Source organism: Gallus gallus, chromosome 2 (assembly GCF_016699485.2).
Source record: "Gallus gallus isolate bGalGal1 chromosome 2, bGalGal1.mat.broiler.GRCg7b, whole genome shotgun sequence".
Classification (NCBI taxonomy): domain Eukaryota; kingdom Metazoa; phylum Chordata; class Aves; order Galliformes; family Phasianidae; genus Gallus; species Gallus gallus.
The window spans coordinates 16,925,555-16,941,667 of record NC_052533.1 but is presented as its reverse complement, the minus strand read 5'-3'; the positions used below and the strand labels follow the sequence as shown (position 1 = coordinate 16,941,667).

The 16,113-nt window shown below is 41.1% G+C and overlaps 1 protein-coding gene across 23 annotated transcripts in view; it reads left to right on the top strand.

The window, feature by feature from the left end:
* Positions 1-16,113, top strand: part of KIAA1217 (sickle tail protein homolog) — a 277,578-nt gene that overhangs the window by 179,482 nt on the left and 81,983 nt on the right. For all 23 annotated transcript variants that reach the window (XR_003074153.3, XM_046938245.1, XM_015282038.4 and 20 more), the window contains one exon: positions 3,865-4,060. Coding sequence is in view for 22 of the 23 variants with exons in the window: in XM_046938245.1 (XP_046794201.1) it covers positions 3,865-4,060 (196 nt within the window). In the remaining variant the exon portion in view is untranslated. The remainder of the gene's footprint in view (positions 1-3,864; positions 4,061-16,113) is intronic.

Below are 16,113 nucleotides of genomic sequence, written 5' to 3'. Positions count from 1 at the left end.
AAAGGTTATTTGTATACATGGTGGATTTCATTAATCATAAAATAGCTTGCATTAGTTCTACATCTGTGCAACCTCACTTTCTAGAGTGGAAATAGTATGGATTTATACCATATTAAGAGGAGGACTGGGCTTCATATCTGAGCAGAATGGAATGAGGACTGCTGAAAGGGGTGTTTTTAGTTCAGGGGGATGTGTCAGACCATATGTTAGGTGCTGAAGAATTGCCCTGGGGACAGCCAAAGAAACATGACATTGCTGAGGTTGTCTCCACCTGTGCCTTGACAGAATGTGCTGTGCACAGCTGAGATCGTGTCTAGTTGCTTGTGGTTATGGCATTATCTCCTTACTGCTTAAGTACGCACCTGTTCATATGTGTAGATAACGTGCAATGGTATGACTCAGATGGCATCTGGGGGTTCAACTGAAAGAGAAAAACAGAGGAGTGAAAAGCAAAATAAGCTTGATTCATGTTATCAGAATATTTGTCTTAAAGAAACAAAATTTCCTTCTCAGCAAAACTTTTTTGGTTACAGCTTTGTTGAAGATGAGAATGATCACGTGCCTTCTATCATCTTGTTAATGGATACATACAGATAAGTTGTTAATCACTGCAAGGAGTTAGGAAGCTGTAATGACATGATTTGGTAGTACTCCTGCAGTATGCCTGTGTAAATGCAATACAAGAGCCGCTCCAAAAGTATTGCCTCCTTTTTCATTATGTTGGCTCATGACATCAAAGGTGAATGCTGGTGGTATGACAGTAGAGGTGGAACCTTTCTGACAATATTCCGTTACATTTTGTTGCCATGTGGCAGCAGGGGGGCAGTCTGAAGAATGGCATCTGACATGGAATGACATTCAGATGGAGCAAAGGGGTGGCACTGTAATTATTTCCACACGGAGGAATTACCTATTCACATTCACAGATGCTTGCTGATGTTTCTGGAGGCCAAACAGTAAATGTGAGCACAGTGAGGCGGATGGTGCGTTTCGGCTGTGGAGACAGTAACGTGAAAGACAAGCCACGTTCTGGGCAGCTATGCACAGCTGTCACACTACAAAATGAAGAGCATCTCTATCAGCTCATCCATGCAAATCAGCAGATTATGACCAGGGAACTGTGTAGGGAGCTGAATATCAGCTTCAGTGTGTTGGAAATGACATTGGCCATGCTGGAATATCACAAAATTTGTACCAAGTGGGTCTCACAAATGCTCACACAAAAACAGAAAGATTATCATTTGCAAGTTTGTCAGGACCTGTTGAACCAATGCAAGGCTGGGGTTGGACCTTGATGAACCTTGAGGTCCCTTCCAATCCAAGCCATTCTAGGATTCCCTGAGGCTGAAGGTGGCACTTTTCAGGTTCACATCATTACTGGTGATGAGATGTGGTGTCACCACTACAGGCTGGAGTCAAAACAGCAGTCCATGGAGAGACAACATGTGAATTCCCCACTGGAGGAAAAGTTCAAGATGCAGCCCTCAGTGGTCAAAGTCATGTGCACTGTCTTTTGGGATAGGAAAGAGGTGATCCTTCTGGATTTCCTGAAATCCGGACAAAGCATCAACTTTGACCACAACATTGCAATGCTGTCTAAGCTGAAGGCTCAAACTTCCGAAGTCAAGCCCGAAAACAAGACAGCCTTTCTCTTGCAACACGATAATGCCTGGTCCCATACCAGTTTGAAGACAGTGGAGCACATTACCAACCTTGGCTGGATTGTCCTATCACGCCCACTGTATAGTCTGGATTTTGTGCTTCCTAAATTCCATCCATTTGGGCCAATGAAGGATGGATTTCATGAACAACATTTTCCTAGTAATGATAACATATTCATAGCGGCTGTGAAACAGTGGGTCACCTCCATGGGGACAAATTTTTACATGTGCAATGTGCAGTCTCTTGTTCCTTGCTGGCAAAAATGCATAGCTAATGGTGGTGACTGTTGAAAAAGTGTTTTGTAGTGGGGAATTTGTGTATTAAATAATGTTGTTGTGCTTTTTTATCTGTTGTAGTTTCCATGGAAATAAATAGAAGTCATTACTTTTAGAGCAACCTACGTACTTCAGCAGTGATGATTTCCAAGCCATTTTGGAAAGCTGAATAAAGAAACACTGAGTAATCAAATTCTTTGTGTTTGCAAGTCACTTGTCACCTCTGTAAGCTTTCAGACATAAGACCCTGTATTTACAACCTGAAGACTAGTGCTGACCATGTCAGAGGTACTTCAAAGCATACTTCAGTTTACTGAGAACAAATGTTGTTAACTTTAACTCCTTCAGAAATTCAATGCTCTTGAACAACTTTATTGCAGGACATTAAATAATACCTAATATTTTAATATTAACATTTCAGAAGTGGAGGATTTACTTTTCTCATGAGATATTCCTGGTTTATTATAGTTGGTGAGCAACTAGACAGCTTAGCAACAACAAGCTTCTATAGCCAGCTAATGAAAATCTAATAAAAGTTCAAATTCTTCATACGTTCAAGGTCACACAGGGAGTATTATGTGATACATGCCATTACTGAAACAAGCTCACCTCATCTCGCTTAAAAAAGAAACACTGAAGGAACCAGATGTGAACAAATGTACGACATCTTGGCTTTCCAGAAGGAAGCAAAAACTTTTTTAGATCTTGACGGTGTCTTCAAATGTAGGGTTGAAGTTAATTTTAATACAGGAGATTTTTAATGTACTATCATCTGGCCTTGAATGATAGGGAAAAGTAAACCATATGCATTTTATGGTATCTTGTGCCTGGTGCACTTTAAAAGGCCTTTAAAAAGTTTGTATTTATGTACTTGTTTTGGGATGGTGAGTTTGCTTTGCTTTAGATTTCTGTACAGTGTCTGTTCTAGTTTGCTGTGATACCACATTTGCTTGAAAGACTGGAAAATTGTTCTTGCAAAGTAACCATAGCATGTGGTTGAGGGAGTTTCACTGAATGGAGCAAACAGTACTGAGTGTATTTCTTCATGCCAACACTCCTTCATTTGTAGTCAGCAAAAATAGCTCAGGACATTATATTTCCTATTGAGTGCGTTTTTATTATGCAGATCTTACAGTGATAGTGTCAGTGGAAGTGCACAGAAGAAACTCCCTCTGTCTTCCACTGAGAGTCTGTCTTTCCAGTTACTGTGTTTAGCAATTTAGTAATGTGATTGCCCAATAAAATCATAGTTAATTTGTGCTGATACAAGAAAAAGCAAGATAATTATATATGACTTCAGATAGAAATTTTGGGTAGCTAATGTGGCCTTGCTGCATGACCTGTACCTTTCATGGATGTCATAGCAGCATATTTTGAGACTGATGGCTTGTGACTGTATCACAGAATTTCTTTTCAGGGTATTTTTCTTACTAGACTGGTCAACATAGGAATAGTGTTTTAAAGTTTTCTCTATTATAACCTTAACTACAAATAGCTTAAATGACACTGACATGCTGCTGTGCTACTACTGTCCTCTTCATACTTTCATACACTGAAGGTTTAAATGGAAATTTAAGAAAGCACAATGAATACCCTTCTGATCTTAAATGTTCAGTATGTGTATGTGTAGACGTGCCTATGCTACAGTGGTTGTTTGAGCATCAAGGAATGGCATTACCGTACATCTCTTCAGCACATCTTGCCCTGAGGGCCTTGTTAGTGATGAAATTTGCAATGTGGATGTACAACAATAAAATCTTTAGCAGAATACCCAAGGACACTGTTTTCTTATATAATCTACATGAGAGGACCTTCAGCATACCAGCATTTGAAGAAGTTTGGACTTCTTCCTTCTTCTCTTCCCCCCCCTCCCCCCCCCAAATATTCTGGTTCCAGTAGACAAATAATGCAATGCTCTGTTTTGCAGACTAGAAGCCCGAAGCCATCGCAGAGCCCACAGCCCAATTTGGGAGACCAGACAGAGCATCTATCTGAAGCATCTGCTGATTCCTTAGAGGCCATGTCTGAGGGTGATTCCCCAACTCCCTTCTCAAGGGGCAGCCGCACACGGGCGAGCCTTCCTGTGGTGCGGTCGACAAACCAAACCAAGGAGAGATCACTGGGTAAGCCCTCCTTCAGTCCCTCTGCTCTCTACTCTGAGCTCATGCTTTCCTTTCTATATTTAAAATAGGCTTATAAAATATAAAGACTTTGGTAGAAGATTATTTTTTGGAAATAAGCTTAGTATGGGGGTACTGGCTAACCTAGGGTCATGGTGAGATTATTTTTGTAGTATCACAGCCTACTATGTGGATGTGAACTCTGTACAAGCCTGTGCCCATATTTTCTGACAGGAGATATTGGCTTTGTCTCTTCATCATCTCTTCCAAGCTAGACCTAGTCTGAAGCAATCTAGAAATACCATTGCCTGGCAGATTTAGTTCTCAGAGAAAAGATTTGCTATTTGAACAAGACAGTGTGAAAACACACCGATGGAAATGCCCTTTTCTTCAGGGCAGTGCCCTTCCACCTGGGTGGTGACATGACTGACAGAAATAGAGGTGTGCAGCTCCACTTGCTGCCTTTTTCTTTTTATTTCCATATCTGAGGGCTGAACTGAAATCCATTTCAAGCTGGAGCTGCTGTGCTAACAGTGGGTGCTGTCTGGGAGACTTATCAGCTGATGGATGGAGCAAGTACTGCCTGTTTTTTTGAGGGAAGACACCAGAGGGCAGTTAAGCTGTTGTGTGTGGGTTGCTGAGGACGGGTTGCTCAGTTTCTGCTCAGAGGCAATAAACAGAAATACTGTTTTTCTTCAAAAATCTCCTCTTTCAACAGAGAGAGTGACATAAAAAGAAGACTGGGCTGTAAATCATTTATAAGCTTGTGAGCTTATCATTGTACTTTACCTATTCCTCAACAAGCTAAGACAATTTCCGTCAAGTGTCATGGTATCTGAAAAACAAAATAAATGGGAAAAAAACAGGACAGGGTGTTGGGTGTGAGAGCAGAGCAGTGGCATGGTGTTAAGGACTGGGCTCTGCTCGTTGGTGCTCATTGAACCACTGACACGTTTAATACTCTGACCTGCACACTACTTCATGGTTTAGAAGTGTTTTTAAAAGCAAGCTTGCAATGCATGTCTAATAGATGAGCAGAGGATTCCATCTCTGTCTATGAGTCACTGCTGTCTGAGAGTCCTCAGTGTGGCTTGTTTCACCCCAAGGATTTCTGTGTTTGCCTCACTGTGATGTGAGGTGGATCAGGACTTGGCAGGTCTTTGTGCGACATGGGTTCCAGCCTCTCCAAGTGGGTTTCAGCGGGCAGTCAGCATCATCCATCAGCACTGGGATCTCCTGCATATACATGGGTCCTCCCTGGGTCATGTGGGAAACCTCAGTTCTGAGATTCTGCACGAGGTGCAAGCCAAGAATTGATAAACAGCTTTTCACTGACATCAAAAGGGGTGGCCTGCTGTGCACTGGTATTTTGTGCAGTGTTTTCTCCCCAGAAGCTGACCCGAAAAAACAGTTTTTATTGTCAGTATGCAAAACTGACATTAGTCTTCTTAAAATGTCAGTACGCTTACATGCTCATCACTACAAATAAGCCTGGTGATAGGAACATAAGGAAGGCCATACTGGATTAGACCATGAGTCCTCCTGGCCCCATATTTTGTCTGCAGCACAGCAGGGACCTTAGGCAGCTAGCCAAGACAAGAGTAAGAGTGTAGGTGTGCTCCTTTCCCTGACTGCTCTCCCAGCCTCAAGCTATCTTCAGCTTAGGGATTTCCTGGTTATGGTTCCTGTCTATGTAATAACCCTCTAGAGATGTCTCCTCCAGGTACTTGTTCAGTCTCCCTTTGAACTCATGTAAATTTTTTGCATCCACAGCACCGCAGCTGTGACTTTGGCGGTATGTTTTGTTGGTTTACTACCCAATCATTGCTTTTCTTTTGCTTTGTTTTGTATTTGCTTATCTTGTCTTCATCTTTGTCCTTGTGCTTGAAGTGACAGCAAATATTAGATCCCTGTCAGTTCCCCCAGGCCATCTCTCAGTTTGCAGGACTCTCTCATGTCCCTCAGGACATCTATTCTCCAGGCTGGGAAGTGCTGCTATAATCACACATTCCTTACCCAGAAACCATCCCGTACATTTGATTATCATTACTACCATTCTTTGAATTTATTCTGGTTGGAAAGTATCTTTTTTGCTGAGATGTGAGGACCAGAGCTGGAGAAGCTCACTATTATGTAATCAATTCTTAAATACCATTTTTTAACATCTGTTGCATATACTGAATTGTGTTGCCTCTGTCACATGAAGATGTACCATTTTATTTAACAAGAGTGACTTCAGACCACACAAGGCATCCCATCTCAGCCCATCATTCCTACACTAAGCCAGTCCATGCTCTGGTTTATCCCAACACGTGCAGGCAAAATGCAGACAGAAAAAAAATGTATAGGAAGGAACGTGATATGAAACATTTGACTGGGGGGTTTTTAGATTTCAGACTGGAGCAAAATGAGACTTTTCCCCCTTGTGCTGGAGGAGGGGTCATAGCTGTATGTGTGGCTTATGGGATCGCCACACAGCCAAATAGGAGATAATACATTGTCACCACCCACAATATGTCATATCCAAGTTGCTGCAGGACTATTACTATTATTAGCAAGCAATTTGTTTGAAAAGATAATCTAAAAATGATCTTAAAATAGTTGAATTCTAGCTTGTTATTCTTCAGTGCATTTCTTTTACAACAATATCTTTTTTGGTCTTTTCTGCCAGTGTCCACTAATGCTGCTGTGAGCAGTGTTCTGAAGTATTCCTGGTGGGCTTCTTTGCAGAGCGTGACCCTGATAGGGCTGCTCTGACTTCCAGAAGTAGGAGGGCAGTGTTTGTTTTTAAAGAACAGCAAACTGTTTATAACCTTAATTTTAAAAGCACTCTGAAAATAATTCTCTTCACCTGACTATATACAACTACGTATAATCACCTCCCTTCCCAACTCTGTTAATTTTTTAATTTCATCTAATTTAAATACAAATTACATTTGGATCACCAGCCAACGTATTTTATTGTGGAAAATGACCAAGTTAGGTGAATTTGTATTAATTTTGCATGTAATATCTCAGTGCCGTTATTTTTCAAAATGGATGTTCTCTCTTTGGAATTCTAATTCTTCTCCAGCTTCCTATCTTCCTAGCTTCATTTGAGTCAATTTGTTTTTAAACTGTGGTCTGAATTAACACGGAGCCGAAAAGGAATAGCGGCAGTGAGTTCTGGCTGCCCTAACGTTGTGGTTCTATGAGTCAGGGCTGGTCAAACGGGACATGGTGCTCTGACATGTGAGGCTGTCACCACGAGGAGCTGACCCGGAAATCAGTATTCTAGTTCTGGGTCCATGTAAAATTTCAGCCTCAGCTTTTGAAAGGCAGGTCTTTCTCAGCTAAGAGGTCCTTCAGAAATTGGCACTTCTCTCACCAATCTGCAGCCTGGAGACAAAGCGTGGTATTAGAATAAATTAATTCACTGCGCAAGAGAAAATGAGATGTATTTTCAAATGTCTGTTTGAAAGCTGGGATTTCTTCCAGCCTGATAACTGTGGGAAAAAAATTATCTAGCAAAACTGTCAGAGTGAGAATCAGCTGAAACCTGGACAGCATTCAACAGCTTTCAACAGACCTCGTTTGCAGTTTGCCTGAAGGAAGCAGAGCCCAACGAGCGCCCAGCGAGGCCACTGCAGCAGCAAGTGCGTGCAGTGAGGGCTGGCAAATATTTCTGCTAGTAGTCTCTCTCATGTAACACATTTTTGCAAAGGATGGGCCTGGTGCTTTGTAGGGGTGGGTGCTGGCATCCTCTGTGGTAACAGAGAGGTTGACATGATCATCGCAGCCCTGTAGGGCAGGGTGTGATTGCCAACCTCCGGCAAGAGAGGAAGGGAGAATATGGTATTAGCTGCGATTTCCATAAAAACACAGACATTTGGGTTTGAGAACTGAGGGAAGGAGGAGGATGGAGCTCAGTGACTTGTGGGCAGTGCGTTGTCTGGCTGCTGCAGGCACAATGGCTGAGGATCACAGTGTGAGTGGGCTCCTCACTGCAACTCTGTGCCTAAAATCGGGTGGCACAAAAAAGCCTCTGCAGAAATGTCTGATCTTGCAAACATTTGCATTTTCTTTCCCTTTGGAGGGATTATGACAGCAGTGAAATTGCATAAATGCTTAAGGATTGGTATGAGGAAGGTCTTAAACAGTCATGGAATATTTTGAATATTATTTGTTAGCCCCCTCAGCCCCTAGTATCAGCAGGCACAGATTATAGAGTCTGTTAATTTTGCTTCTGCCTTCTATGGAAATGCTGATTATAATGCTAACACCTGGATCTTTTGCAGCAGTTCTTGCAGAAGTTCCGTAAAACCCATTCAAAAGAGCTTCAGGGCCATAGTTTATAGAATCATAGAATGGCTTTGGTTTGAAGGTGCCGCAAAGATAGTCTAGTTCCACCCCCTGCTGTGGGCATGGTTGACAGCCACTAGATCAGGTTGTCCAGGGCTGCATCCATCCTGGCCTTGAACACCTCCAGGGATGAAGCATCTATAGCTTCTCTGGGTAGACTGTTTCAGCACCTTAGCACCCTCTCAATAAAAACCTTCCTCCTGACACCTCATCTAAATCTTCCCTCCTTCAGTTTAAAACCATTCCTCTTTGTTTTATTACTGCCTGCCCATGTAAATAGTTGATTTCCCTCCTGCTTATAATCTCCCTTTAAATATTGGAAGGCCCTCTTCTGGACCCTCTCCAAAAGCTCCACGTCTTTCCTGCACTGGGGTCCCCAACCTGGATGCAGTATTCCGGGTGGGGCCTCAGGAGTGCAGAGTAGAGGGGGACAGTTACCTCCCTCACCCTGATGGCCACCCCTCTTTTGATGCAGTCTAGGATCCTGTTGGCTTTCTGGGCTATAAGTGCACACTCAGTTACCATTTTACTTCTGCAGAAGGAGAAGCGGCTTGGTTGCTGCCACCCAATGGTGGAAATAACTGTATATGGAATGTACTGTGTGTATGGAACGCACTGTAGAACTTACAGTTTTACAGAAAACACAGAAAAATATAAATAGTGAAGAAGTAGACTTATATTGGTGGTAATTAATTGTTATTCACCATTTATGAGCTAGAAATTAAAGCAGGCATGTTAAATCAGGCATAACATTTGTGAACCGGTATAGATTTTATAAGAGAAGTCTGTATTTGTTAGCAGTGGAACTGCCCCCTTGGATTCCTTAGAGCAGGACTGAAGCCGAATGAAGTCAGCGGGAGCTTCAGCTTAGTTCATGGGAGAAAAGCTCCCTGGGAACTGCATTTCAAGTTAAGACTGAGGATGGCTTTAATGTATTCAGTCATCTTAAAGAAATTTTCCCTATCTTGTCTTTTTACAGTGTATGCAAAGCAGCCAACATGCAAAAAGGTCATGTAAATATTTGCTGTCATGGTCAGATACATTAAAGTAAGCTGGCAAGTCTGTAAGAAAAACAGCCTGAAACAACTAGTTCCAATTACAGAATTGAAACACAGATCCTAGGAAATTAAAATATTGTAAGGTAGCAGCAGTTACCTTCGTTTGCCATCCAACTTTTTTTAGATGTCAGTTTCTTTCACGTTTCTTCAAATTACAGCTGAAGTTTTTGGACTTGGAAAGAAAATAAAAACCACCTCTTACATAAAATACTTTTCAGCAAGAGACCGAAGGAAGGTAAACAATCATACTGACATATAGTACTGCTGAGGGTTTTTGTCTCTATCATTTATTGTCCCTACATGATTTGTGAAAGACAGCTATATGGAAGAGTGAAATGTGGGCCTCCCCAGGCATGCTCTTGTGCACTCACATTTATTCTTTACTTACCACAGTCTTCTTTTGATAAAAGAAGATGTGTGTACCTTAAAACAAATATTTCCAAGAAGCAAGATCTTCTTTAGTACATACTGTCTCAACAGAAGCACATTCTGTCTGACACTAAAAAGCTGTCTGACAGTGGATTTTAGATGCTGTATCATGCTGGAGCTGAATTTGACCGCATTGCAATGGGGTGTATCAGCGTTGTTCCAATGGACTCATTGCAGTGATACTGGAGTAGGAGATACGCAGTGTGCAAAGTAAAACCATTATCTGTGCTCGCTTGTATCTGTCAGTACTATGTCTGTTAAATGTTTTCTGAATGAAATCTTTATTATTTATTTGTACTGCAGTAATTCTAAAGGACTTCCAACTAAAAATGTGACCTGTGTTGGGTAATATGCACAGTGAGAAAATACCTCTATAGGACTTTGCAACATAAATAAGCCCAAATGAAAAGTGGTGAAGATAAAGGGGAAGGCAAAGTAATTAGGATCCAAATTGATAAAATTTGTGAAGCTGTGTAAAGGTAGCAGTGGGTTCCCTGTTTTCTGCAAATCATACATGCACAGAAGGTGCAGGTTCCTCATCCTCCTCTATCACTTCTTACTCAGATTCAGCAGCAGCAATTTGTCCTGTCAACATTGGGTGTCTTCTGGAAGAGGGATTTGGCAGCTAGAGTAGCTTGTACAGGCCAGACTACCCTGCAAGGAAAGGTAGGCATCAAATCTGATATAGGAACTATCGCTTGGATAATTTAAGTTTCACTTTAAGTAAAATTTATAAATCTAAGTCTGATCCATTTGCATAAGGGCATGCTTAAAGGCAAAGAAACAAGCAAAAAAAGGCAGTGCAGTTCCATGTGTTGTGAGAAGTTCAAGAATTTGGCCAAGCAAAGAAGTGTAGTGCCTCACCCTCAGCACAGTGCATTTAGGAATCATTGCCAGTGCTGACAGCAAGTCCCTGAATGAGAACAGCTCTAGGATTTAGTCATTGCTCCCACTACTGTTTATACTTTTAGGTAGTGATTCTAATGCGTAGTTGCTATATAGAGCTGGGCCTGCATTCAGGTTTCTGTTCTGAAAGGGAAATACTGTCATCTCTTCGCTGTCACGTAAGGCTGTCTCTTGATCTGTTTTTTCTCATTTGCATTTTTGGCTATAAATTAGCCCGAGTTAAACAGACTAAGAGGATTACTGCTGCACCGGAGTCTGATCGATAGCCTGCTGATTAGGGTACTCTCTTGGGATAGTAGAGTCAGTGATCTGAACAACTTTCAAACTGGAAGTCCGTCTGGATTAATTTTTAACTGCTCAAATGTTTCATACAAGAACTCTTGGTACCATTGCTTCTACCCAGTTACTTTCGTGATGAGTATACTGGTAGTGGGGATGAGGGAGAGCAATGGGTATTGTTTATCATGGTTTCAGAAAAGATTTTAAAGGTTTTTGCACACCCATTACTGCATCATTATAGCCACACTGGGGAGACAGAGGTGGCCTTCAAGATCAATAGGGCTTAATACTTCCAAGTTCAGGTGGTGGCTGGTTTTGAGTGGTCTTCCTCAGGAGTGGGCTTCGGAGACAGTAATTTGTAACAGCAAACTGGCTGTTGGGATGGAATGAACCAGTGTCAGGGTCTGAGTTAACACTAACCGTGAGAGACCTTTTAGTATGTTGGAGAGTCAGCCTGCCACTCACTGGAACCCCAGTGAGCCAGAGGACTGAGGTAGCAGGGGCCTCATGATGCTCAGCAAAGGGAAATGCAAATGCAGCAAAGAATGGGGAGGGAACAGATTGCTTTGGGAGCAGCTTTGCAGAGAGGACTTTTGGTCTAGCAATGAAATGGCTATAGGTCAGCAGTGAAAACTACGTAAATGGCTACGTGAACAGAAACTTAGACAGCAGGAGTGATTATTTCCTTCTTGTTGACATTTGTGAGATTGTGCATGGAGTATTACCTCCAGTTTTGGCTCCATTGGTATGAAAAAGATAATGGCAAACTGAAGTGGCCTCAGTAAACTGACCTGTTGGCAGTCTCTTCCTGAACTATGCTAAGTTTGCCAGTCCAAGATCCTATTTAAACGTAGGCCTTAATGACACAAGAAGTCAAACTGCTTGTTAGAACTACAGATATGGATTTCTGGTGTGATGTGGGAACCAGATATGCTCTTACATGCTGGTTGCTCAGCCCCTAAACTTGCTACTGACAGTGGAGAACTCTTTGGAAATTAAGTACTGAAGAGAATTCCCATGGTTGGCATGGTTAAATGTGGTGGAACTACCAGTCAAGTATGGCCTGCGAATATAGAGTAATTAAATGGCTGGATTATGCCCTTGAACACATAACTTCTGCATGGTTTAGTACTAAAAAACAGGATTTATAAGCGGCAGTTACCACGCAAATAATGTGTTCTTGATATAGGTGGAAGGAAATGCAAGCAGGTACCATCTGGCTCTCTCTTTGTGCTTGTTCAAGGGAAAGAGCAACCCTGCCCATTGTAGGGGGGTTGAAACTAGATGATCTTTGAGGTCCTTCATTCAATGGCCTTTCAGGCCATTCTATGATTACAGGAAGCTTAATGTTCTCTTGTCTTTTTTTTTTTTTTTTTTTGCTATTGCCTCTTTAAAAGTTAAAAGGAAAAAGCATCACTGCATAAAACATTTGCTTATGGTGTCCATAAATGCTTAACATGTCTGCGTAGCCTTTGGCAGACACATCCTCTGAAGCTGTACTAGCTTGCTACCTCTGGCTGGGAGCCGGCTGGCCAGGGCTCACAGCTTCTGCAGAGGCCAGGGGCTCAGCTTCTGGTCAACAAAAGCAGCACAGCTGCTACTCTCTGATAGGAAAGTCCTGTGCCTGTTTGTGCATATTGCTATGGTTTTGCTACACTAAACTGTTTGGTGAGTGTGAACTGAAGTCTGTCAGTATTGCATGGCAAAGCTTGTGGGCCCTCTTAAAAATGGCTCTGGGATAGTTCTCCTAGTTCATCTCATTGAGTTGTTCAGTCATCAGTTTCTTCATGTTTGGTCATTAAGTATCATGGGCTTTCTGTGTTCCTCCGAGTTTACTGGCATGTTTTTATAAGTTAGGAGTATGAAAAAGTCATTTTACTGGTCAGTGGAACTATTCTGGCAAGAGCAGAGGTTCAGATGCAATTATTATCCAAAAGTCATCCTTTCAGATCAATGCTTTCTAACTGGCAAAATGGGTTAAACCAATATTTTTCCCCAAACTCTCTAGATTACCAAAATAACTGTCTACACTCAACAGACTGCTGATACAGGTGTATGATACTGTCTTTTGCCAATAGGTAATTTCACATTTTTTTTCCTTCAATCAGATAGAAAAAATACAAGTTTTCCCTTGGTAAATAATGTTGTTTGTTGTCTTTGGGAATTTTTTAGCTTTTTATTCTTAGCCAGCTAAATGTGTTTATTTGTAGCAAAGTGCTTATGTTTGAGTGACACTTAAAATCTTCGTTTCTCGCACCACTTTGATTGAAATTATCTGTAACTGAAATTTTCCATGTTTTTGTTTCACTAGGTAGTAAGTATACTGCAGAATTACAGCAAGTTACAATAGATAGCAACCAAGGGTGAAATTGCAGTAAGAAGTACTACTGGATTAAATTCAGCGGTTCCTGTTTTTATTAAAATTGATATCAAATAACTTAATACCTTGAGCAAAACTCTAGAGGCTATTAGGGAATAAAATTATATCAAATAAGTAAATTTCTTTTATTTCAGGAGAAGATGTACTTTTTGGTTTTCTTAGTACTTGAAGACAGCTAAGAATATTTATAGACACATTATGAACATGGAAGACAGATTTTCAGCAAGGAGTAACTAATGGAAACTAATATGAGAGCTTCAGGCTAGGAATACCACAAGGGTCATGGCAGTGACCTCAGACTAGTTGAAAATGTATGTGGTGAAATAAGAGAGACGAGTCTTGTGGGTGTGGAAAGAAAGAACTGCTATTGAGAAGATTCTTCCACAGTGCTTAGAAGTGTTACTGGAATAAATTTGTTTCTGCATAACTTTTGCAGAGTTTGTCAATAAGGACACCAACTTTGTGTTATCTTTTTTTATCTGATAGTGAGGGAAGAACAATATGGGCCTGTGCCACTCTTAGTTTTATATTTTATCATTGTGTCAAAGATAAACCAAAGGAAAACCGGAATGATCTCAGCACTGTAGTTTAAAAGATTGTTTAACCTGATTTTGAGGAAATGCGTAACAGTCTTTATTGTGATCTCCTCTGGATAGCTCTGAAATGCTCCAACAGAAATAGTCATCATCAAGATTGTAGAAGTTATCCTTAGAGTTTAAAACTGATACAGGTATGAACAGAAAAAAACAGGGTTCATTTTCTCACTTCTGATCTTGGCATTGCTGCTGACTTCAATGTGAGAGAAAGTACAGATGACTCAATGGTGGAAGATCAAGTTAAACCAGCATGTAAAGACAAAGGCTGTCCATTGTTTCAGAAAGATATGGTTAATTGATAGTTAGGTAAAGAGTAAAACTAATCTAATGACAACTGTACCAAACCTTAACACTATGTTATTTAGTTTACTTTTGAAAACATAACTCAACTTGGTTTCTGGCTATTCTTACTGTATTTCCTCATCATGTACTCTATATTTCTTCTCCTTAAGATACAGCTTTCTTTGCTAATTTATCTAATTAACTGTTCACTCAACAAGTCCTAGAGGTCTTCCACACATATTTCTCACATTTTAGTTATACCTACCTTTACACCTTTGATTTAAAGACATTCCAGAGCTGCCAGTGCATTCAGCCTTTGATTGCTTTATTATTATTATTCCAACTAGCTTTACTAATTATTTGAAACTTTCAAATTGGACGCAAAATTTCCAGAGGTTAAAAAGAGTGGCTGTGCCAAAAGACAATTAACAGTGCCTTATTCAAGCCACTGATTTCCGTATCTGTGGGAAAGTTTAAATGTATTAGCACATAGCACCGAACATCAGCCAAATACACTGATACGTCTCTTCAGGTGGGTGCCCATGGAATAAGATATTACTAGATATCAGATTTTTAGTACAGAAATTTGCAAGATGTCTTCCCTGGATGATGAGTTTCTTGTGGCTTCACGGGAAAGAAACCAATTGACACCAATGCAAGATTTGACTGTATTTTCTTTCACAAGACTGAGAAGTTACTTAACTGCTTTGCCTTGGTTTTCTTTGCTTGATTGTGAGCATAGCAGTATTTTACCATTTAAAATTTATTGTGTGAGAGAATTAATTGGTATTTGTAAAGGTCCTAGAAGATGATTTAATCATATCTGTTAACTTATTCTTGATCTATCAGGTATTTAACTTTACTGTTGAATGCTCCACATTTTTCTCACTAAAATAATCAGTTTGTAGGCATAATTCCTGCTCTGTAAGTAAAAGCCAGTTGTAGTTAAACCCCTTCTAAGCATCCTCAAACTGACTTTCAACTGCTCAGTATTGAGGTCATTGCTAGCAATAAAACCATGATAGCATGTTGTTTAGTCAGGATTAGGTCAGCACTGTGGATTAGATGATGGTGCTGAGAGATGTGAGCTGAGTGGTGTCATGCTGCTTGCATAGCATTAGTTTTTGCCATAAGGAATAAGCCTTTACCACTTGTAACTATGGAGTTAGGAGCTTGCTGGTATGAATATGGTACAGCTTCTTGCCCTGTAGACCTCCTGGATCCCATGAGTTCAGGTATGGTTCACCATTACGTAAGTTTCCTCAATGGCCAGGTAGATTCTACAACCCTTGCTACAGCACCAGCAGCCATATCTGAGCCCAGCTCCCTGTTATGGCTCTGCTGTGGCTCTGGGAGCCATAGTTTCAGCATGGACAGTCCCCAGAACGGTGCTAGCTGAACTGAAGTCTCAGAGGGGCTGATCTGGACACTCTCTTCACCCAACTCTGGTGTACTTACCTTGTCCGTGTGGCTTGGCCTATGTAAAGCAGTTTGACGCTGCACCTCAGTGCACTGTGCTTTGCATACAGATGAGCCCTGAGGGAAAAGACTATTTTGCACATCCTTCTGTCAGTGACCCCTCCTAAAGGGAGGAGCAGAAAGTGGTTTGGTTTTGAAAGACCTCTGTATGCAGGGAAGGAAAGGGTGATCATGTGGTGTGTAGCATGATCATCAGAAGATCTGGATTATATGTTTGTGAGCTTTACTTTGAAAATGGCCTTTCACCTCTTGGGTGTTTAATTTCCCCTTCTATAAAACATGCTTTTCTGTTGACAGGAATGTTGT